This window comes from Empidonax traillii, unplaced genomic scaffold, assembly GCF_003031625.1.
Source record: "Empidonax traillii isolate 1590-97213 ecotype Southwest subspecies unplaced genomic scaffold, ASM303162v1 scaffold1062:size201915, whole genome shotgun sequence".
NCBI lineage: Eukaryota > Metazoa > Chordata > Aves > Passeriformes > Tyrannidae > Empidonax > Empidonax traillii.
Genome location: NW_020956255.1, coordinates 63,034 through 89,191, shown reverse-complemented (window position 1 = coordinate 89,191; position 26,158 = coordinate 63,034). Strand labels below are relative to the sequence as shown.

Here is a 26,158-nt window from a genome sequence, read left to right as displayed (position 1 = left end):
AGAAAGATACGTAGCTTTATCTTAAAGATGATAAACTACAGCAGTCACTGTTTTTCCTTGTAACCTGCCAGAATGTCAGCTGAATTTTCCAAGTATCAGCATCAGAAATGGAAACATTTGTTGATGTAAAAGTAAACCCATTAAAGGAAAATGTGAAATTGCTGATAAAACATTAAATAATCTATATGTAGGAAGTAGAAGAGGTGGTAAGGAATGGTAGTGAAGGTGAGGTAAAAATTGTAATGCAAGTAACTGACGAGAGAAGCTAAAGGGATCACAGAGTATAAGTAACAGAGTAAAAACAAACAAACAACCCCCCCAAAACAAACCAAAATCAAAAGAAATAACTTTAAAATTGGTTAGGAGTAAAAGTAAAGCCACAGATGAAAACAAATATACCCTACTAAATATAAGCAGGAAAATTATAAGCACTTCTGAAAAAAAGACAATGCAGAAATAGTACAAAATGGTTTCTGCTGCAATTCTGAAGTGGAGGAAGGAAAAGACATTTCTATTCCCTATGATATTGTGGACAGAACTAAAAAAGTGGGGATATGAAACATCAGCTGCAACAGCCTAACACTCCATTAAGAGATGCTCTCAAGTACTTTGCAGAGCACCTTTGTAGTACTTCTCACCATGAATGTATGTCAAAACCCACGTTAAAACATCAAACGTGTATATTAAGCCCTAGATCACTGCTTGGAAGACCTACTTCAAAAGAATAATGTTTTTGCCAAAAAGGCAGTGGGGTCTGTCTACTAAGAAATTTCCTTTATGCTGTACAGTTAGCAACTGATTGGAGCACAATTCTGGTCCCTACATTCACATTGAACACTATGAAAATACAAGGTTTCCAGCGCAAAAAAGTGTTATGTTCAATACAAACATAGTATTTCATGGTTTGGACTGCAAATAAAGAATATCAAAGGAAGCAGACCTTTCTTCTACCTCAGAAAGTTCTTTGCACTATTTGATTAAATTACAAAAACATAAGTTTACTTTTACATAGTTAATTACTTTTAAAATAGCATGAAGAAGTGGGAAAAGAAAATTTATTATTATGGCTAATCATTTCAGGGACTATAATTATTTCTCAAATAGTATTTGTAAGATGCCAATTTATTTTAAGTATCACAGTTCACTGCTTGCATTCCTGGATACAATTGGCAAGTAATAAAACCCATCAATGTTTTATTTATTAACTTAGCAGACAGACGCGCACTTACTAAATTTCATATTAATTGTTACCATTTCCCTACAGTAACAAAGTCCTGAAGGCCTTGTTAGAAATATGTCAACTGAAACTGGATTTCTGATTCAGGGTTTGTTTTTTAGATAAAATGCTTTTACATTTAACTATTCAGACTTCAGAAAAAAAAAATATTTTTCAGTTGCCAATGATAGAAACAATTAGAATCCGATAAGAGAATTATCCATTGCTGCTCCTGCAGACCCTCAGTATACCACAAGGGCAGTTAAATCAATATGCCTCAATTTCAAAGTAATTTAATGCATAAAAAAACCCACAGACAATGCACTGTCAACCTATTTTTATAGCTACACTGATAGCTAAGAAATTTCTGAAAATCTTGGTATTTCACATGATGCATTTGATTGAAAATTCTGGCTCCTTTAACTTCCTACTGGAGGAAACAGGTTCCTTTGAAATAATTTGGTCTTTTAGACTCAGCTTTACATTTTTTTTTTTACTTTAAATCTTCTTTGGAATTTGGGACTTAGCATAGGCTGATATTTTACAAATAACATATTACTGATCAAATGGCTACAGGCAAGTTATCTTTGTGAATGAAATTTTAGAAATCTGTCTCCTATGAGTCAAATGCAATAAAAAAAAAAATAAAAAATCAGTGCCTTGTGCACAGATTACAGTAACATTTGCCATGTTTATGTTATGTCAGTTCCTGTATGTGCAGAAATTCATTGGGAGCCATCACTTCTGTGCACATAAACTACTCTCAGCTGCTCACAGAGAATTCACATCTGTATATTGATACTGATTAAGGAGATAAAAAAGTCACCTTCTTTCCTAATACTGCACTGCTTATTCGAGGAAAGAAGTGGGCAGGAGGAATGCATCTTTAAAGACAATACAACCAATGAAAAATTGAGATCTTTTGGGTGGAGAGGTGGTGGTGCTGTATGTAGTTAGAAGAATGTTGCATGCTGTCTGCTGTTCTAACAGAATTTCTCATACCTGCAAGAGTGATAGCAAAATGACTTTAAAGTTGCCAGCAAAGATATTTAAAATGCCCTGCTTTGGTTCCTCTGCCTTCACTTTTTAGGCAGGAGAATCAATCAGGAAGCACCTCAGGATGATAAAAGATGTGCCAAGGTGCTGAGTCAGCAACTGATTCTAAAGGGCTTTAAAGGGAGAGGTGCTGCTCACAGGTTTGGTGGCAAACTCTCTGGGATGCTGTCCCACAAGACCTGAGACTGATGGGGTACTGATGGTCATATGGAAAAGTAGGAGCCCTCCCAGTTGCTCTGTCTGTCAACAGAAAGAATAGCTTTGCCATGGCAACTATGTTATGTACTTTTCAATGTTTAGTAAATCTTATTTTGTATATATCTTTGCAGGGGTTGGGTTAAAAACATAAAATTTCTTCCCCATTCCAGCACTGTTAAGAATGAATAAGACGGAATTGCTGAACCAATCTCAAATACCATTTTTTTGGGTATCATGATAACCCCTCAAAATCCCTACTCAATTTCTTCCTTGAATGTATCACATTGCAATTTAAAGCTGTTCAAACAAGAGCAGTAAGAGAAAGAAAATATGGATGACATGAAAACGACTATAGAATACTACAGACATCTTACCCTATTAAGATTTCTTTTCTCTTTAAAGCAAACATTTGCATTTCTTACTGAATACACATTGCCGTAGCTGATACTTTTTTACAGAAATCACAACAGAAGTGGCCAATAAAAAGTCTGAAGGTGCAAACAGAGTACTTCAGGTTTGCTAAATGTGAATACGGAGAGAGAATCGTCTTCCAGAGCACCAAGTAGGAGACAACCAAGGCAAACATCACTGCTGAGTACAGCTAGCATTATGTAAGAGTTTGTTTCATAAACAATAAAAAGGGATGAAAGCATGCCTTGCATATGGTCATAATAAAAATTAGTGATACAAAGTAATGGCTTTGTGAAGGAGAAGAAGTAAAAATGATAAATTGCTAGATAAAACCCTCAATTATACTTATGTAAACAAATTAATTTTAATTTAATTCTATTATTTTAAGAGAACTCAAACTCAGCAACTGTATAATGCCATCATATTATAAATCCAAATATTTAATGCAATTTGACTGAAAAATGGAGTTCTCTACTGATTGCAGCAGGCTCTGGATCTGGTCTTTAAATTTTGAACAAAGCAGCATACAGAATGCTATTAGACCATGAGTTGTAGTAAAAATTTTGTTTCCCCCAGATGGATTTCTTCCTCAAATAAATATTTTAAAAAATTTTTATAAATAACAAAACAAACCAATATTTAGTCAATACTATTGATTCAAGTTGATTCGACATAAAACTGGCTGGACAATTGCTTACACTTCGTTCATAGTTTATCTAACTTACTATATAACTTTATACATAACATTATGTAACTTTCTGAAGCTGTAATACTATTTCAGCATATTCTATTAATCTTGATCAGGACTTTTTGTTGATTTTTTTGCTTCATTTTTTTGTTAGTTGTTCACTTAATTTTAGGCAATAAAATTAAAATGGACAAAGCCCAAACTCACAAGCTATTATTAAACAATGAGGAGAATTATAATTTTAAACAATGAATGGAATCAATAACAGCTTTCAGATTTGATGTATTAATAACACATTCTTAAATTTGGCATCAGAAAAAATCTATTGCCTGTGTAGGAAGGTGTTTGGACTAAATTACTCCCTCTGACCTCAGAATCCATGAATCAATAATATAATTTAACTTTCAGGTGCATTTCAAAAAGTTTTCAAGGAGGTTAAGAAGTATCTTATGAAGTTGAAATGTATGCTAAAACACATTTTGAAGAACAGTTCTTTTGATAAATAGAAACATTTAAAAATGAGCAAAAAGGCTCTCAAATATTATTAATGTCATTAGCATAAACCGACCCAGAACAGTGCATATTCTCTAAAACACTGTTCAAGGGAACACAGCTGTAGTCTACTCATTACTCGGATCCTTACCCACACATACAGCACCACTGTAACTGTACACAGCTCTACAAGATCAGTGGTGCAGTCCAGTCTTCAGTTGCCTTTTTCTACCATTTTTCAAGCCCTCTCTTGAAATTACCATTTCCTCCATCTTTATAGGTGAGATATATTATACACAGGTTTTACAGTGAATACCGAATACAAGCAGAGACATCAGAAGTAATCTCTCTGAGAAACACAGACTCTACAGAACTCCAAAAATTAAATCCCCAAAAGGGCTTCCTCTGATGCAAACCAGTCACTTCTGTGCAAAAAAGTCACCTGTTTAAATCTCTGCCAGGACACAGCTAAGCTACATCCTGAATTTTTATTACTGCCTGAAGAAGAGTTTTAACCTCTTGCATTTTGAAATTCTGATTGCGGGATGTGTTAGTAATTTTCTAAATTCAGTCAAATTTTGTAAATTTTCTGTTAAGCTTCTTTCCTGCACTACTAGCATTATTACATCCTTATTATACCAATCTCCCCAAAACTAACATCCACACATTTAATCTGAATAGTATTTCAATTTCTTCCAGAACTCAGAAGCAGAGGAAATTTGCTGTGGAGTTTTGCCTCCTTCCCCCTAGACCCCAGGCTCACCCCACAAGCTCATCAAAGGGGTTTTAGGTAAAATTATACAAGGTTCCAAAAATCTGCACACCGGATTTATTAGGAGGGTCTTCAGTTCTTTTACATCTTGAGAGAGTGCATGGGAGAAGACACTGCACACGTTTCTCAGGAGGTCAAATACCACAAACTGGCAAACTTTAGAAAATAAGGGAACTTGGCAAAAGTTTAAAGGGTAACATTCAACTAAAATAAAGCATTTCACAAATAATTGACTTAGCACATGCTAACCCATAGAGCTCAGCAAAATCCAACCCATCCAGCTTTAAGTTAGCCAAATATCAAGAAAGGAGATTATAAGAAGTAGTAAAAAACAAGAGAGAGAAAGAAAGAGAGAAAAGGAGAATTATAGCTATCACCCAAGATACAGCATAGATCCAGCTGTCAGGAGTCCAGGAAACGGCAGGGCTGCAACAACGTGGAGACCACGTCTTTGGTTTTTATCTACTCTGGCCCCCTTGTGGCCCTGGGTAAGACTTCTGGCCCACTGGCCACTCTGGGACTAGACTAGGGCTCCAGGGAAGGGTGTGGGGCATTGCCCCTGGTGTGCCAGTGACTGACAGCTACTTCAGGGCTGACCAAGGAGGCTCTGAGGGGCTGGGGTATGGAACAGGGTATCATTTCACCTTCATGAAATTTGACCTGTCCCTTTCTCCCCACACATACACTTGAGTTTGTCCAAGCCACAATTAATATAATAATCCAATGTTTCACACTCTTCCTGTGCAAAAGTTGACCATAATTATTAATTTTAATATAACATATAAATAGGAGTTTAAGAGTTCAGATTTATGGACGAAAGGGTGCTCAAGTGTTCTAATCAAAACTCTTGCCCTGAGACAGGTTTAAATATACTCCTGTCACCCCCAAAAGATGCTCATCATGAAAGCATTGGAGTACCTCAGTAAGTCTGCCATCTAACTTTAATCACCAAGTACATTTCTTCTGCTCAGAATATCAAAGGACTACTCTTTGAATGGCAACTTTTCAAGTTCTGCAAGACCATTACAATTGCTCCCCCCCATTAGTCCTCTCTTTTTTAGATTATTTTTTGGAAACTGACATTTCATCCACAAGATCTCAAAATACATCAAACACGCACACAAAAAATCCCATGAAGATTACCTATAAACCATGGAAATTCCCTTATCTGTGATTTACTGTATTTTTAAATAGATGCAAATCTTTAAAAACAAACATAAAACACACACAAGTAATAATACTTTTTTAGTAATCATAATATATTCTTGACATTTTGACCGTTTCTCATATACGTTGCCTAGTTATATACTAGCACAATCATAATGAATGTTACATTATAATGTAACTGATAATGAAATGTTGGGCAACATTTCAAACTCCTCATCACAAAGCACCTTTTACTCCGTGGCCCATTTAGCAACACTATCTATGGAAAACAGATGAATTTTGAGAAAGATATTAGTAAGTTTTCCATGATTTCAAAAGTTACACTTTAAATGTGATTAGTAATGCTGTACAGCAAATAAAAAAACCTATTACATAAAGAAGATAATTCTGTATGCAGTTTAATCCTCATGTGACTCTCTAAAAGCATTAGAGGAGCAGAAACCCTCTTCCTTTTTGTTAGTCTTAAACAACATATAAGGAAATATCAGCAGTTTTATGCTTTCCCTGAAAGTAAACTTCCTCTACTTTTTCTACAGTGGTATCCACACTCAAGAGAAACAGACAGGCATAGTTGAGAAAGAGCTGTCTTTCATATGGTAATTAACTTTACTGTGACTATGGAAAATCATATCTTAAATAACCCACAAACTGGAATCAGCTCCTACATTACAGACAGAAAATATAGGTAAAAACTTCTAATTAATTAAGTTCAGATGCTCATCAAAGTATACTTTCCCCTAAGCTAAATAAAAATTAATGATTCTTGAGCAACCCCTGTGTAGAATAAACCAGCAGGATGCATTCCAAAGGTTGGTTAAGAGATTTATTAGCAGAATCATGAAACATTGAAGAAATTAAGGTCTATATTTCAGACTGTGTTCTTTAATATTGCAAATAATTATTTATTTTATATAGTTTCCTAATGTACTACTAGCTACCTGCCTTTATTAGGAATGGCAGTTTTAAATCAATATAATGACACTGCAAGCCTAATTTGACTATTTTATGCCTGCAGTTGTGTTTGGTTGTGGTTTTTTCTGTGTTTTTGTTTGCAAGTGTACTTGTTTCTGTTACTATAAAGAATGGATGATGATCAATTAGAAGAAATACTATTTTCTGTCCTTGTTATAAGCATGGACTATCATTCAGTCTCTGCTCTGAATACAGAACTAATACTTTTTTTTTTTTTTTAATGACAGTCATTGCTATAATTCCTCACACACCACAAATATTTACATTAACTTTATAAATGAGAGAGAGACAGCACTTTCTTCCTTTTAAGAAAGAATCTTCTAAATACCTAATGTAGCTGGTAATGCCAATCTCAGCTGTCTAGGACACGATTTTACAATGCCTGCCATCAAACAGAAATACCTAAATTCAAATGAAAACCCTTACTGGCTTCTGTGAAAACTGTGTGCATTGATGTCTTCCTCTTTAAACTCATACACATACACTCACAGAAATAAAGTAAAAAGCACATATGGAAATGGCCTGAGACAGATAGCTACAGAGAAAAAGTTTCAGTCTGAATGGTAAACATTTGCCAAAATTTATGAAATGAAAAAAAAAGCTTTTATGATAGAAAACAATTTCATTTACCTGATCTACAATGTGGATGAATTTTGCTGAGTGAGAATTGATTTTTTTTTGTCTTGTTACTGAGAGAGAAAAGTATTCTTTTCACATTATACCTGAAAATTTATTCTGTTTTCAGCAGATGGTACAATAACAACTTTCAACCAGACAGCATTTCTCTGACAAAAGCATAACTCACTAGCCTAATTTTGTTATCAATACTGGAAACACCAACTGGAAATATACACCATTTACTTTTGAGAAAAAACTTAGCAATTATCTAGAATTGCTACTTAGTGAGAAAGAGTTTTCAAGCTTAAAAGCTCATTCCTCTCTTTAACCCCAGATTTCTGATGTTACCTTCTCCTGGCTACTCTGAAGATAAGAGTCTGTGAAAGACAGACAAGGTTTGGTTTATCTTCTGACAGAAGAGAAAGGAAGGTAATTGTGATGGCATTTGGGTGACTGGAAGGGAGGTGAGATAACATCAAAGACCTAACAGTAATACAATAGTAGCAGATAGAAAATTACTAGGCAATGAGATATCATTCAAGATGTCTAGATGGACACAAAAGCAAGGTTCATCACAGTGAAGGAACCAACCACCATGTTGATGACACTCCTGCTAGTGGCAAGCACTGCTCTAGATGTATTTTGAGATCTCAGTAATCCTTGGTCATTTCCCTGTTCCTTGTCCATTGGCTAAACGACAGTACTTTACCTTCCCCAGAGGCAAAAACTCCCTGTGCTCTTGGACATGACTAGACACAATGAAGGTTCATCAAACTTACAGTATAAGCTTCAAGCTTCCCAACAAATCTACACATCCTGATGAAAAACAAAACAGCTCCTAAAAGGTCCAAGTACTAAGGTTTCTCGATAAACAACTTTGCTTGCTGGCTCAAGTTATTCAAGTTCTTAAAATCAGTCAAGTTCTAAATTAAACAGATAGAGAAGCTAATGTTCTTCTTTCTTAAAAGCTACTTCCTTCATTAAAGTAATTAAAAAATAACAACAGCAAAAATATGGAACATACTTGCACATATTTTTTTCTAGCAGTTATTTAAGGTCCCTCTGAAATATCTTTCAGCCCTGGAAGACTAAGGGTTAATGTGCTATCCTCCAAAACAGGTGTTTCACTTTCTTAGGTAAATGAAAGGTTTTCTACAGGATGTTCAAGAAAAATGAGGAGCTTCAGAGCATGTCTCAGTAATCACCTTATGTTCCCATAAACTGATAATTATTATCTTCCCTGGTTCATAACTCCCAGAGTGTTAGTGAAGCTCCTATAAACTTTCCTGAAGAGTATTACTCCTTGGTAGGTAGAAACATGACTTGTCTTTATATGACTTAACACTTCTCTTAAGAACTTACCTAATTTGCAATTATAATCTCACTTAATTCTTGAAAATTTACCAAAATCAAAAAGGTGAATTGCCAGTCTGGTTTACAGGAGAGCAGACTTTGGCCTCTTCAGGAATTTATTTGGGAATATCTAACATGCTTTTACTCTAGAAAGAAGGAGGATCTGGGAGAGTTAGTTGATTTTCAAGGATCACCTCCTTCACTCTCAAGAATGGTTTGCCTGATGTACACAACTGCAAAGGTGGCAGGAGGCATGTGTGAATGCACAAGGATGTCCTGACAAAAAATACAAAACATACAACAGGGTCAGGTGAATTGGGAAGAATATGAAGACATTCTGAGTGTGCAGGGAGATAGTCAGGAAAGCCAAAGCTCATCTCAAGTTGAATCTGGCAAGGCAGGTGAAGTGCATCATGAAGGATTTTTACAGGCACATCAGCAGCAAAATGAAGATGAGAAAAATGTGGCAAGGAAACTGGCAAAAAAGGATGCAGTGCTTTCTTTGCCTTGACCTTTACTGGTAAAACCAGCCTTGAGGAATCCCACATCCCTATGACAAGTGGGACAGTCTGGAGCAAGGAACAGCTTACCTATGGAGAAGAAACAGGCTAGGAAACATTCAGAATAACTGGACATACATAAGTCCATAGGACCTGGAAGCACGCACCTGTGACGCTGAGGGAGCTGGTCAATGTCATGGAAGGGACACTCAATTATCTTTGGACAGTTACAGCAATTAGGGGAAGTTCTTAAGGACTGAAAGAAATCAAATGTCACTTTTTTTCTTCAAGGAAGAACAAACAGGGAAATGCAGGTCAGTCAGCTTCACTTTGATTCCTGGGCAGGTGATGGAGCAAATAATCCTTGAAACCATTTCCAGGCATATGATGGACAAAATGGTGATTGAGAATAGACAGATAGATTTACAGGCTTGTTAGGTGAAGAGTGAGGTGGACTGAAATCTGCCTGAAGTGCCATTCTCAGAGGGTTGTAATAGAGGCATAAAATCCAGCTGGAGGTCACTTACTAGTGCTGCACCCCAGGGGTTGACACTGGCACTCAGTAGTTTGACATCTTCATGAACGACCTGGACACTGAGATTTTTGTATCTCCAAACTCAGCAGCTTTAGAGATGATACAAAAGTAGAAGTGATGGACATATCAGAGGAGATTAACACTATTCAGAGGGACCTTGACAGGCTGAAGAAACTGGCCAAGAGGAATCCTGAGATGCCACAAAGGGAAGTGCAAAAAATACTTTTAGCAGGGTGTCATTCCAGATCATCTCCAAAGGATGTTTCCAACCTTTTCCGTTCCACAATTCTACAATCATTCAATGAATTCACTCTCTTTAAGTTAGTCAACAGGATTACATCATAGTTCACATAATCAAATGGTGTAAGAAGAACTCAAAATGGTTAACTTATTCCGTTACTCTAAACTAATTCTTTTACAATTTATTCTAACTGGCAGAAATGCTGCTTAAATTTTTAGCTCTCTCTCTCATATTTATCATACCACAATTCCCTATACTATTCTGTATTAAATGTTGTAGCTAGGCTTAGTAAAAGAGCTTTGATTAAATGATAAGGTTACACAAAGAGTTCTTTAAAACTGCAACTTCAGCTAGAAGTTTAATAATCTGAAAACTCAAGAGACACTAGTAGTAACTTTTAATGAAAGAATTAATTATAAGGATGAAATAGAGCCAAAAGGATCTTGTTTCAAGACAATATACCCAGAGGTTTAATTGTGCTTTGCCAACTCAATTCCAGGAATGACAGATGCCAAGAAATTCAAAACATACAAGCTACATTTTCAAAGTCTGCACTATAATCATGAAACCTGGGATGCCATTGTTTATGAGAAAGGATAAATACACACAAATTTTGTTTCTATTTTTCTCATTTTCTTGCTCTCTGCATTTGAGTTCTCCCTATGTGAATTGCCATTGGAATCAAGTGAAAATAATCCTTGCTTATATAATAAGAAGCTAAAATGGAGTGGATTCAAGGTTACTTCCTAAGACTAGTTTTAATTCAGTAATGTTGGTGCTGCACACATTTCAAATGTACATTTCAGCATGAATGTAATAGTTCTAGAAGACATGCAATATAGACAGTGCTGACATAAATTCTTTTGTGACCATGTATGTGCATGCATGTGCATTTACAATTGTGATTCAACCCCACAAAGGTATCTGGTCACCCGCATTTCATCCAAGTTCAAGACTGCAAACAGCAATGTCTTAATCCTTAATCTAATCAAGCCATAGAAATTATATCCTACCTGAGCATACTTCAGCTTCACTTTCTGGAACACCTCCAACTTCAGCAAAGCATTCTGCCGTGCAAATCCTGGACACCTAAGCCTTGCTCTCTATCTTAGTACCAATTCAGCAACTCATGTAACTAACACTCAGATCTAAACACACTCAGCTGCTTCTCCCTTCCTCCCTCACCATAAACCTAGCCCAATATCTCATTTCTTTACCTCCAAAGGCCCTATGAGTCTCAGTAAGCTCACTCTTAGTCTGACACTTACTCAGGCCCACCAATATATCTTCTTCACTGAATCCACTGTGGACTGAAAAGGCTACATCATCAGTGCCAACTGAAAATTGAAACCCCAGATTCTTAAGCCCTCAGCAAAAAACCCTTAAATCTAGCTCTGATACCTTCTATGAAGGTGTTCAACTGTAGCTCATCCCTACTTATCTCCCCAAATTAAATCTACACTAGAAATCCTGTCAATGTAGCAGTGCATAGGAGTAGCTGCTGACACCAGTCCTGAAACCTACTTTCCCCTCTAGGCACAGAACTAATAGTAGTTTGCTGTTCTGCCAGATCAAGTCTAAACCAGCCAGGTAGAGTGCTGCCACCCAAAATCTAATACAAAGTTTAAAATAGGCTATGGAACCAGATTTCATCTTCCACATGTCTCAGCCACGCAGACCATTATTCCAACCTTAGCTACAGAACACGATCTAGGTAGCCAATTCCTTTCATCCCAGACTTAAACCTACTCTATTAACGACTTCTTCATCAGTTAAATCTTAGAACGATGAATTCTGCTTGTTTCAGAGCCAAACTTGGGACAGCAGCTCCTTCTGAACGTGGTGGCAGCATTCAATGCAGCTCACAAGCACATATATTCAAATATGCACCATCACCACCACTGTAAGCCTATGAGAGTTTCAACTGAGGAGTTAACCAGACAGTTAACCAGAGATTTTGTTCTAACACCAACTCTAACCCAACAGTGAACTAGCAGAACAAGTGTCTTGTTGGTCATGACAAACACTCCTAGGCCCAGCCTTTCAAGCATTTCCCTCTCTGCTGAGGATCTTATGTTTCAATCTTAATTCTAAACTGCATTCTAATCCTAAACCTAACTCTAAATACACTAGAGCCACCCCTTCCCAATTAACATCCTAAGCTAAGAGTTCAATCCAAGCACAAACAGAATGTAAAACAAACCCACTGCTTATCAAGGAAGAGCATGCAAAGACCAGAAGCAGTTTTTCTATGCTTGATGGCATATCACAGCACACCGCAGAAGACAGGCCCACTGTGCATGTGCTTTGTGGTTATAATATCTCATAGTGAGTTACATAATAATGAGTTTTTAAAAGCATTTGAACATATTAGAAAGCACTGAACAAACACCAGTTAACCTTCCTGGTCTTGTGATTTTAAAGTAGTGATGGTTATGCATAAGCTCTATGGGTAGATAAATACAGCTTTAAAAGTACTTTTAGCAAAACAAACCAAACCAATAAAAGAGGATCCCAGTGTGGCAAGCTAAATCATTATGTATAGGAGTGTCACACATGCTTAGAGAAAGACAAGTGTGTGCAAAGCTAGGAAATTCAAAGCTATTGACATGTCCTGTAAAATGAAAAGAATGTTTTTAAAGAAAAATGAAGTTATGATTTAACACTGGTATCCAATATAATTCTATAGCTTTCATTTACTTCTATGTTTTTCTAAGCTCTTAAAGACTACTTTAAATTATCTGCTGTTGTTACTCTTCCAAACAAAAATTTGTTATATCAGTAATTCCTTGTTGGAAATTCTAGGGCTATGACTCTTTCTTTTTCCATTCCATTAAGACACCGAATACTCAAGCAGCCAATAGACTGTAAAGCCATTGACACAAGAACTTTGTATTTATAGTGTATCCCAAAAAAGCATTTAGTGTAACTGTGTTAAAAGTGCAGCAAATTGAAGACTTTAAACAATTATCCAAAACTAAAAGCAGAAGGCAAATCTGAGACAAAATGTTACCTTGCCTGGATATTGAACTTTTAAGAGCACATATGGTATATATGCTATTCATACAGGCAACTCCAATATCCAAAAGTGTTAAGGCAGTAGTGCTTAATTTTTTGTCACATCATTCCATTCTGAAAATCCTTGTCTGGAAGCAAGAATGCTCCATGAAGAAGAGAACTTAACAGGGGCATTAAAATCATCTATTTGAAGATACAGGTTAAGCAAAACCTGCCTTTCAGACTAGCAGGTATACCACGTATGTCACAAAAATCTGATGCTTCTGCCTTATTCGTGTTCTGCTTTCAGGCATGCAAAAGGATTAACTGAGCTGTAAAGAAAGCAATAGGAAAAGGACAGAATTAACACTGATAATAAGGAAGTAAAAGCAGCATCAAAATGGGTAATTTTTGGGTAATTTTATTTAATTTATAATCCTGTTAATTTGGGGTTTGTTGGTTTGGGTTTGTTTGTTTGGGGTTTTGTTTTTTGTTTGTTTGGTTGGTTTTTTGTTTTGTTTGCTTTAAGTCCTGGATTTTGTGCCCTATTTAAACCAAGAAGATTTCCAGGAATATTATATATTTGCTTTTTAGGTTTGATATATTCTGATTTTTGTAATTAAGCATTTTTCCTTTTCCAGTACTATGTTTCCACGAATGACATGATTCATGAATATTAAGAGCAACAATTCTCTAGTCGACACCGTTCTCCTCACGTAATCGATATTTGCTGCTCCTGTTCCCAAACGCACCTGAGGTTTTCTGATTACATGTCATCCTCAATTTTGCCAAGCACCTAAGTGTAGTCAAAGCCCTGCTACTTTTAGCTCTGTTAGAATACTTCCAAACTCCTTTCTCCTTAATGCTATCATTTTAAGATAGTATGACAGGAAAGAGAAAAACTGCATGAACCATTTGTCATTTTCCAGTTCTGTCTGACTCTTAAGCATCTTAAAATCTAATCTATAATAGGGGATGACACATGCAGCAGAAGCAGGTATACATTTCAAAGGTACATGGCACTCTTGGCATATACCAAGTCGTGACTGATTCTTTCATTCCTGCCTTTCAGGCAAGAGATTTATGTTCTCCCAAATCCGTATCTCCAAATCGGGTATATAAGAAAAAAAAAATGCAGATCCGCTGATTATTCCATCCAGCCATTATTTCCTTTGTTAACAGTAGCATCAGCAGTCATATGTAATTACAATTAATCCTACATTTACCTAGAGCACTATTTTCCAGCATCTTTAACAATTCACAATTTTAAATTTGCTTACCAGCATAACAAGGAAAGAAATGACATCTTAAAAAGCATGAACAGATGTCCAGATGCAAGTTTAATTATTTTCATAAGATCTACCTGGCACCAATCTCTTTTATCTAGGTGAAGTATTAGTAATCTGATGTGTCAGTAAAACCAACAGTAGAAACTACAAAAAGCCATATGTGCTTGATAGCCATTTTAGTACCTCAAACAACAGTAGACTGCAAAATATATTTAGCTTTACCAGCTGCATAATATTCTCAGTTTGTTTTTTTTAATTAACTATTTTAGCTATTTTCTACCATATTTGAGGGAAAAAAAAGTATAACTTTTTTTTTTTTTCTAACCTGTAAGAAAACATATACAAAATTATGGCCGAAGAGATAAGCCATATTCCATAAATGAAGTAAACTTCTTGGAAAGAGGAGCTTATTTGAAGAATTCTCTACATCACATCAGACACACTTGCATATGGAATAAAGCATGAGGTAGGTATCACACCTGCCCAGAGCATCCACTGGATACAGAATGGATGCATGGAGAAGGGCTTAGGAAGGAAGTGTGAGAGACTGAAATGGTTAATGGCTTAAACATTTTTAAGATCACTGAAGCCTGCTCCCCTCCCAAATATGTGTCCTCAATTTCAGGGAACTGGACTGTGAGTTAAGCCTCCTTATGGGAACTTGAGATAAGATAGGTGGTACAATTGTACTCAGGTACTACCTCAAGTTTAAGGAGAAGTAAATAAGGTTGGGAGAAGACCCTCACTTTGCCAGGACTGCCATCACCACTTTAATCAACAGGCATCAAAATTACAACTACCAAGTCTCATCCCTGGATCCAGTGGGTGGTGATGATATAACTTTCTACTTTTATCTTTTCTTTCTCTTCCTTATACATTTATTAACTGTTATTTTTATGGTTTTATATTGCTATTTTATTATAGATAATAATAATCAAAATGGCTACATACCTGTTTTCCTTTGCAACCAAATTTTTCTAAAATAAACCTTACAGATATATATATATATATATACACATATACAAACACTGATCATTCAGTGTCATTTCACTCTAATCCACCCCAAGGGATTTGCTAACAAGAACCAGGGTTACCCTCTCCTTCTGGGGTGGATCATAGCACAAGCCCTGACCTTTACAGCTCAGCTCTTAGCACCGTTCTGTTACTCAGCTGAACCCAACTCCAGGAAAACTCCATTTTCCCAATGAATTGACTATCAATTGACATTGGCAGTGCCTCCAACTTGCCAGCTAGAAAAAAAAAAGGGCTCTCCAGCCCCAGGAATATTTCAGCCCTTCATTTGCTTCTAAATGGAGCTGCTGCTGTTCGGTTGTACGTTTTAATGACATGACTGTTTGCTAGGCAGTAATGAATGGCAACAAAAATCCCAGGAAGTGCTCAAAATCGTAGTACATCCATGCTCCTCTTTGTCCTTTTTTTTTCCCCCAATATATTGCCTTCATAGACTGCTAGCTTAACAGAGCTCCCTATGGAGAAGCATCCACATCACACACACCACAGCTGGAATGCATCTTAAAAGAAGCTTCAATACACACATCCTGCAAATTCAATCACCATCAATCATCAATCTCTTGTGTACAGTTAAAGAATTTGAACACCTGGGAAATAAGTTTACTTTTTAATTACTCTAACTAAAATATAACTTGCTAGAAACATCTAATAATGTTACTTAAGTTTTACAGTGTACAGATAAGAGTATGTTTTGCATGACTACCCATTAAAACTGTTCTGTAGGATCAGGCATTTCCCGGAATAACACCCCAGATAATCCAAAAAGAGATCTTCATAGAGATATTATAGGATTTTCATCCCTTAACTTTGGATGCCTTCAACATGAATATCTATATTTCAGCTGATCAATGTAATTTCCTTTCTCATAGCCAAATGTGAGAAGCAGACAACTCTGAGAACAGCTATCATAGTTATGTACAACAACACAGGTTTGACAAGAAATTACTTTTTCCTTCTGTTGGCTATCGTGGAAAACTAAAGTAAGTAAATCGGATCAAAAACAGCAATCTCTACTGCAAACATCTAAAGAGGATGAATCTCACTCTGTAAATCCTGTGTTGAAGTCTAACTGCACCACTCATTCAGGTTAGAAGTCAGCACCCACATTTGGTTTTGGATTTGAACTTAACACTTACATATAATATTAAGAATTACCTATAGCTTGGTGTCTTTGTTTTAAATAAACACAAAACCAACCCACAACTATTCAGTGTATGGCTTTTGTATAGAAATATTTTAAAGTTTAAAAAAAGGAAAAATAGTATAAAGAAAGTAATGTGATATGAAAATGTAATGCTAGACAAGCTATGTATCAGTAATTACTGAATAATAGATCTTTCCGAAACCTCACAGTACATCTTCCTTTTTCTATTTTCACATCTATTTTCTTGTTTTTAATTTTCTTCCTCATATTTCTTGGAATTATCACCTGGGAGGTTAGAAATGGGCAGTAAACCAATAAGTGCTTTCCATTTCTGGTCCTCTGTCTTTGAAACAGCTATCATAAAGTAAGATGTGCTATCATGGTGAGGAACTCAACATTTGAAAAATAATCCATCTTCCACAATATCACTGCGAAATCTTAGTATCTTACAATTTTGTGTGGTCTGCAGTAGAAATCCAATTGGGGATCAGAAGATTTCCATTCCATAGTGAGATAAGGTTTAGTTATTGTATTCTTATAAACTGTATTTATAAAGCATGAAAAGTTCCTATTATAGATAAAACTGAAAAGTCCATATCCAACATCTGTAAAATTTAAGGGATCCAATTGAGTTTATATTAATATGCTTTTGCCTAGAAGTCATCATCCTGATGTCAGCAAAGTGCTGAAGTACGAGCTTTACTTTAAGCACATGATGAAGTACTTGAAAGAATTTAAGCAAACTACTAACTGACCTGAGAGTTTACTACCATAAAATTAATTGTAACTGGGTGGAACATCAGGATAACTACACTGTTTATATATGTTCCTTATTTAATTTTCTATATTAACATGTGGGAATATTGTATACAAAATTATATTATTCATATATTTGACATTAATTTGTCATATTGTAAGATTAATGGATATAGCTAATTAGAGAATATTAAAATATTCATAATAATCTCTGTAGTTTTCTGTTGTAGTTTATTAGATACACTCTCATATAGTCAGCTTAATTTTTTAATTTGTAAAGCTAGGAACATAGGAAGCTTTTTTGAAATGGTGGGTAGACAGATAAGCATGCTCCAAGAGGACACAAACTCTCTAAAATCAGTCAGAATTCTAAAGTAAAAAATTTTCAATATTTATCAAAGGATGTATCCACAAAATCACAAGGGTTTGAGCTGAGCACACTTTCCATTGAAGAAATGGTGGAATATAAAGTTGCATATTCTGGAATGCACACATTTGAGAAAGTATTTGGATCTTAGCTCATGCCTTAAGGAGAAAGTTAAAATGAAAATGTTTTGAGCTATCTAGATGATTCATTGAAAAAATTAAAAGGGATTTTGTTTTCAATCCAAGTCAGTATGGAAAACCATCTTCAACTTTTAAAAAAAAATTATAAAAATTATAAAAATTATAATTATAAATAATTATAAAAATAATTATTACTATTAAAAATACATAGAAATTTGCTCAGTTGAATAAGGTATTTTTTCTGTTTTCCATCAAATGCTCAAAACTCAATTGCAAGCTAACCTGAAATCATGCCTCAGATGATTTCTTTATTTCTCCCATCTGCCAACAACAAAAAACTAACCATACAACAAAGCAAAACAAAACCCATATATTTGCACACCTCTAATCAGAACTAAAATTCAGAGTCCCTAATTTGACTGTTTTCAATGGAACACATGAAACACCTTTGCAATTAACAGCAGCGTTGCTTAAGTAACAAAACACAATTAGAATACTTGTCAGCTAATGAAGTATTATCTTTTCTAATTTAAGTATTTAAGAAGCATTTTTTTAAAGCTATCATTTTGTATATTTCAAACTGATACTGTATCATTAGATTTGATTACAAAACAAGGAAAAATACTTTAACCCTTTTTAGAATTGTGCATACCAAAAATAATGCTACACAAAGTCAGAAACACTTAAAAGCAGGTCCGTAAATCAGACCATCAGAAATACCAGAGTTTGGAGTCCAATTGTGATATATTTCCATATTATATTATCACATACAGAATGTACAAGGGTTTTTAAATGAACACAATACATCTATTTGGACTAAATGCAAGAATGCATGAACTTTAAAAACACTGACTTCACAGCAAACTAAGCAAACCAGAACTTCAGTTACTTTTCCTACATGAACTGCAGCTTTTCAAAGTCCTACAAAGTGTCAGCTACAGATAGACACACAGCTCCTAAGGCTTCACCAAATACAAAAGCAATAATTAAAATTACAGTACGCAAGTTTAAGTAGTATCATAGTAACCAAGTCAGTAAAGTGCAATGTTTACTGTAAACTTGACATCACTGAAAGGTTCTGTGCTGCCACTGGCAAAAACTCTAACAGGAAGGATGACTAATTCTGTTAAACAGGTGAGATTTAATAATGTTAAAAACTAACAACTTCTTTAAACTTAAAACCCAATTATTGTTTCTAATTACACTTCCCTATTCTTACACTTGTTAAGTCTATTGACTTTTGGTTGTCATCAATGTCTTGTATGCTAACAGTGACTAAAAATAAGACACAGCTCTCTGTCTAATTCTTTCAAAATTTGCTTTCTGAACTGTTTTTAGAATATGATTCAAACATAGTAGAAATTATTGTTGGAAATTATATATTCTCCCCCAGCAGTCCAAACTTACTACCATATCGTATCCTAGAGAGAAAAATAATAAAGTTCTTGAGCAACACTTAAGACATTTGTTAAACCGAACACCACTAAATACATCTACGATAAATGTTTTCTGTATGTATCAGTAAATTTATTGGCCAGCAGATAAAAAGCTGCATGCTTTCTTTTTATTGATTGTTTTAGGATAGTATACAATGAAGTCATAATCCCAAGTGAGGCTGAACACTTTGCATAAAATACATACCCACCACATACAAATACACAAAAAATCTATAAAACCTATTTATTTCACACATCTCTTCTTCAAATGTTAAAGGAACATTCACTTTCTCTTTTCCTCTCTTTTTTTAAACTCTAGTTTACCGAAAAATTTAACCTAAATATATATTTTACCGCAAGTTCTATTCTGCTCCTTACCTTCTATTCATTGCAACAAACTAAATACAATCTTATGTGTTGAATAACTTTTGCATCATGAAAATTAATATTATAATGTAAAACATGAAATCTAATTATGAAATAAAATGAAGTAATGGTCTTTCTAGTTTTACATGAGCAAGAGACAGAAATAATTTGTTCAGGTGGATCCCCAAGTTGTATTGCCTGCACAGTCAATAATTTACACATTATATTAAGTGTTCTAACTAATTATTTCAAGTGTTTTTTGAAATTATATAGCATGGTCTTAAAACTTATTGATTCTATTTATTATACAGTCTGATAATTTCACTTTTCATTTTCTTTCACTTTATCCCCCCCTTTTTTTTTCTGAATTCGCTGTTTAATTTAGGTCCTAGCATTCTCCAGGTTCTTGAATCTGCATACTCTATAGCATAATGCATTTATTATGTTTTAAGAAACAAAGAGATACAGCCAAAAGACTCCCCAACACCACTCTTCAGCCCTTCTCCAAAAGAAAAGATGACAGTACCTGGTGGGCCTGTAACAGCTGCTCAGCAAACTGACGTACTTCTGAGAGTAGAAGTGATATTAAAGAATTTCTTAATACGTTGTTCTTCCCTAGCAAAACCAGTGTTTGTGACACAGAATGCAGTGCCTGAAACTAAAGAGAAATAACAGTAAATTTAATCTTTCAAAATACATCTCCGTCTTTTTTACTGCAATTGCCTTAAATACAAATGGGACTTACATATTAAAACTTTGAAGAAAAAAATCAAAATTGAAAATTTAGAGTATTTAAAACTCTATCAGTTACGTACATATGAGATCTACGACAAAGTCACATCTGTTCTCAAAAGACATATGACAGGAAACTGGCATATGAACAAATTAGTCCAAAAGTGTGAATTCTCCAGGACACACCTTTTCAGCATTAGATGTCATCAAGCCCATCTGCTAACAAAAAAAGCTGATGACTACTCTGCACACGCAGGACTTCTGTTTGTCACAGGTAGACAAATGAACAAATTATTTGAAATTCAAACACTTATGCTAAGACATGTACTATGGTCTTCTGTCAACAAAGCTATCAGAAATAAACCTAATTAAATGCTAACTGCTAGAAGACACACTATATTTTCAAATTCAAACAATTCACTTTCATATTGTTTTTTAACAATGCATTTCTCCTGAACCAGGACTGATGTGAACTTAAATGAGAATTATATTAGGTGGGGGGGTGGTTTGCCATTGTCTTATCTATTAAGAAAAAAATGTAACTGTTTTCTTTGATCCCTGAAATGAATAGATATTATGCAATGAAACTTACTGCTCTACAAAGTGCACACTACATTATTTTGTAAAACACTACTGGAAGAGACTGTAATTTTTATATATAAAAGTTCTTTCAAAGAAGAAAAAGACACATTAAATACAATTACTATAAGTTCTATCTTCATATAAATGCATATCCTTACACAATTAAAATTCAATAACTCTTTGAGTATTTTTGACTGATAAAAGGATATTCTGACCAAATATTTTATGTCTAAGAATAACTGTGATGTCTTCACCACTCAAAATCAGACCACTGCATCCTATTAACAACGTAGATTATACCTCTAGCCAGCTCACATGTTTATACACACATACACATGCATATATATGAACAAAAACACTTGTCTGCCATTTACAAGCTTGCATGGGATGAATCCTCCGGGAAAACATTTCCAAACACGTGAAAAGGAGGAAGGTGGTCCGGGCAGCAGTCAGCTTGAATTTATTAACATTTACCTTAATTTTACCATGGGTTTCAACACTGTCTCCTGCAAAATTGTAACTGACAAAATTTTGGGCCACGCAAGTGGACAGTGAGGTGGACTGAAAACTTTTGCTGTAAAATCACTTAATTAGGCCGGTTCACATCTACAGTTACTGTTTTCCTGCCTGATGTAATGCCTTTTTACTGGCCTATTGCAGTTGAAGAGTAGGACCAGCTTGGTTATCATCTGCTCAACATGAGACAGCCATAATAATCAATCTTTAATAAATCTTTTCTCTAAATCGTCTCACTGCTGCGTGTAATCCCAAAACAAATATCAAAAGAAAACTACAGAAGACAAACAAGTCTCACATTCAGAATAAAATCTGCAGGCAGAGATACTGTAAACTCCTATTAAAGAGATTTCATAAATTGTACAAATATAGCTTTGAAACCTCTGAGATTAAAATCACTCATAAATATATATACCAAATATCCTATAAGGATGAAATGTGAGATAAGGTGAGATAAAAATAGATTTCTTAACACTTACAATGATATGAAAGGATAATGTAATGCTTGCACCTACATGTGCCTTGAAGATATATGAATGAAAATCAGACTTTTACTTTTTATATATAAATTAAGGAGGGATACATATTTTACAGTTCTACATTTTCAGAGTATAGCAATAAGTATATTTGCTAATTTGCCTTTGGCAAGCAAGTAAACTAGACAATCCAGAGACATTTTTCAATGCTACCTATGCAAAAGATCACAGTAAAGGTACATATTAACACAAAAATATCATAATTTTTGTTCTTTTTTAACCTCTCTTCTATTTGTTCAAAATTTTTTTGACAGATAGTGAAACAATGAATTTTTTTTGGTGCAGTTATCAATGCTAGCAGCTGAAATATGAATAAAATAGCATCTTTCACAAAATTTCCATATCCTTTCTGGTTTGGCAAGAGTTGCCATTTTCTAGTTGGAATTTTTTTGGGACTAGATAACAGGGGATCTTCAAATTTAAAGCCTGAACCTCTATTAAGAGAAGCAAATACATATTTTCTAAGGATGCTACTTAGAGTACTTGAGATTAGAATATGAATGTCACTGAATAATCCCACCTGTGAATTTATTATTATTTAATAAATATTCTTTTTCAAGATATACTTATTATACAAATATTTTATAGTAATTTGTTTTAGAAAATTTACTATAATTATATTTAATATTATTATTAATCTTTTAAATCATGCTGATTTATTAAAGAGGACGGATTTCACATTGTATCTTGGAGGACCTCTGTATTTTAAGAAAATAAGAGACAAGAAAGAAGGTAAAAATTATGCTCACAGTCTGTATGCATTGAATTAATACAGAACAAATTTATAGCATATAAGCAATAAATCTGTAAATAGCAAACAGAGGTAAGATTTTGCTGTAGGGCAATGCTCATGTATTGCTAATTAAACTCTGGAAACATTCAAACATTCAAATAGCGTGCAGTTTCATTAAAGATAAAAGTGCATCTTCAGCTCTCAAATCTATCCAATGTTAAAAAGAAACAGAAATCTTCTAATCCCTTGGGCTTGTTTAATGGTGTAGATGAAACAACATCTATGTGCTTCAGGGATTCTCAGGTAAGAGCAGTCAGAAAATTAGATTATAAAAAAAAATACCATTAGAAACAAGAAAATAATGCAGCCTGGTTCACTGTTCAGGCGCTGCATCATTTGTCCCTAACCCTCCTCCCACACTCCTGTTGCAGTTGTCTTCCCCTGCTTTCAGGATGCAGAGCAAGACAGAGCGATGCTGTGACAGTAACTGGGAAGGATGTGTGGATTGTCGACCTGGCTGTTGCCAGAATGAATATATAATGTCAGTGTTCGGCTTACCTGAAGCATACTAACTTGATCTCTCCTCCAGCCACCTACTGATTTTAAAGTCTACTTGAAGGTATTACTGACCTTCCACTTTTTTGCAAGTGAATTCAAAAGTGGCTATCAAAAGCTACTAGTACAGGAAAAGACTGAAGAGCAAAACAGACAGCACATTCCTATGAGCCCTGTTTCACAGGAAACTGGATAAAAACCTTATGAATTATTCTTTTATTATTCATTTATCAGCGTGTTAGACTTTTCTTTAATAATGCATATCCAAAATTTGTGAGTTTAATTCTTTCATGAGTTGCATGATTCACTACACCCTGCAACCACGATAACTGCACCTTAGTTTCTGTTTCACTAATTTACTGGATTTGTGACAAGTAAGAGCTTTCTTCCCAAGTAACTAGCATATCTGGCAACACAAGACTAAGGCAAATAATTATTATGGGTATCCTCAAATTATGAGGTGTTTAAAACAAAACAGTATTTTTGCCTTTGATTTCACATCACCTTTGCCCTTCGCCCATTTAGTCCAACCCGACTTCCACTCCTAATCATCAGTGCCAATTGAAAAGCTTCACTTCTATACAGAGAACATTTGCACCTCTTTTCTTATCTTACTGTCACATTGTTTCCTTTGCAAACTGATGCTTGTCATTTATCTCTCCTCCTGTTCATGTGCCACTATTTCTCCTGTCTTCATGTCTTGGGATTCTATACACATCAGTTCAACTCTTCGCTCTGTAAGCCTCATCTTAAGCCCTTGCTCTGCCCTTATCTCTTTCAAAGACTCAGATTGTTGTAAGGGTTGTAAGGGACCTTAAAGAACATTTAGTCCCAACCCCTCTGCCATAGGCAGGGACACCTCCCATTAGAGCAGGCTGTTCAAGGACTTATCCAGCCTGGTATTGAACACTGCCAGGGTTGGGGCATCCACAACCTCCCTGGACAACCTGTTCCAGTATATCACCACCCTCACAGAATAGGATTTTCTCTTAATACCTAGGTTTAAATTCCCTTTTTTTAATCTTGTTCATGCCTTTCTCCACTTTTCTAAACCTGATGTTCTCTGCTAGGACCATCAGTTGGCTTCACTGCTGCAAGACACCAGTATCAGGTTTGTGCCCCATAGGCAAGCTGTGGGGTGAGAGGTAAAGGGTGGAGGGACAGGGTGCTAGCCAGGGTCCTCTGCTTCTGACTCTGAAATGTGCTGTCTACACTAAAACATGCTTGCACTTTTCAGGAGATGAGACAGGGACTCCTGAGTTAACAGAAACCAAGCTACTGACTTAGGTACAGCCTTGTTGAATTTGCGGAATGAGGAGGGAAGATCTCCAAGGAACTGCACGACACAAACTCCTCACAGTCATCATTACTGACTATGAAGCTTTTACATCAGACTGTGAGTGTGAAGGTGCAATTTATTCTACTTACAGATTGGAATATCTTTCTTAAATTTATTTCTTCATGGCTGCCTAAAAGTCACTCTCCAAGTCACTGGTAGCTCCAACCCAGTATCACGTCCCTAGTGAAACAGGCAATAATAATTAGTGCACCTGCTTGCTCCTGTCCACAGGCTAAACTAAGCAAAGTTCGTTGCTGCTGCCACATCGGCAAGAGGGAGCGATGAGAGACCATAGAAATTGCTGTGAAGCACAGATGCACTTGCATAAACCCTCTTACTCCCTCCTTTCCTTACTGTTTCCTCACACACAAAGCCCTCCAGCAGAAGCACATTTCCCAGCACATTTCCTAGGCGTTTACCCTCCCTCCCAGCACAAGAGAAAGCTGCTACTATTGACATAAGGATGACAGACTCAGACCAGATCCATTACATATGCAGAGACTGGACTACCCTTAAGCAGTATGCCCTCTGATTGCCTGACATACACAAGCCTTTTTCCTCCTCTTCCTCTTAAGTATAAATGCTCAGTATAGAGCACAACTTGATGCTACTTCTCTAGCTGCTTCTCTATCCAATAAGAAGATGTAAAACATTAAAGAACATCTTTTACAGTTTAATTAATATTTTTGTAGTATGAGCTCCATAACAAATGCTTTACTGAACACCAGAGAGATAAAAGCTACCTAATTTCACATCTGTAAACACAGTTTATTTTACAAAGAATGCTCTTGTTGTTCTGCCACAATCTATCTCTGGTAAACTCATGTTCAATCTTATGTAATTTATCTCTAAATCTTTACTTGTTCTTTTAACTTTGTTACAAAGCTTTGCATGCTTTTAAGATAAATTGCTACCCTAGTAACTTCCACTTAACCTTCACTTTCAAACACTGAGCATGCTATATTAGAAATGCTACAGTTAGAATAATACTATCTCTGATTCTAAACTTAATTCACTTTTTTCTTTTGTTTCTTAGGATAAAAACTTGACTTTTCCATTTGAGGACCTTGCATTCTCTTGAGCTGGCTAATATATATAAAACAATGACACCTAGTTAATGGGATAAAACACATGTAACACACAGAACAGGCCCTGTGCATGTGTGTATTTGTGTTTTGTAAACAAGAACAAAAAAGGCAAACCAAGCAAACAAAAACTACCAACCCAAAACTAAAGTACAACTTGGATGTCCATTAATAAAATGCAGTCACGTTTAATGTAGTGATTACCTCAAAATGGTAATATCCATTTACATACACTGAAATCTTGCTCTATCACCTCACTCTAATCACGTTTATGGAAAAGCCAACACTTTCCTTGTGAGTATGCAAACAAACAAGTCATCAGTTCATCTGAAGA

At 35.4% G+C, this 26,158-nt stretch overlaps 1 protein-coding gene across 2 annotated transcripts in view; it reads right to left on the bottom strand.

The window, feature by feature from the left end:
- The window catches only part of MEI4 (meiotic double-stranded break formation protein 4), a 73,016-nt gene that overhangs the window by 19,093 nt on the left and 27,765 nt on the right, over positions 1 to 26,158 (bottom strand). For both annotated transcript variants that reach the window (XM_027904484.1, XM_027904485.1), the window contains exon 4: positions 20,273 to 20,404. In XM_027904484.1, coding sequence (XP_027760285.1) covers positions 20,273 to 20,404 — 132 coding nt within the window. The remainder of the gene's footprint in view (positions 1 to 20,272; positions 20,405 to 26,158) is intronic.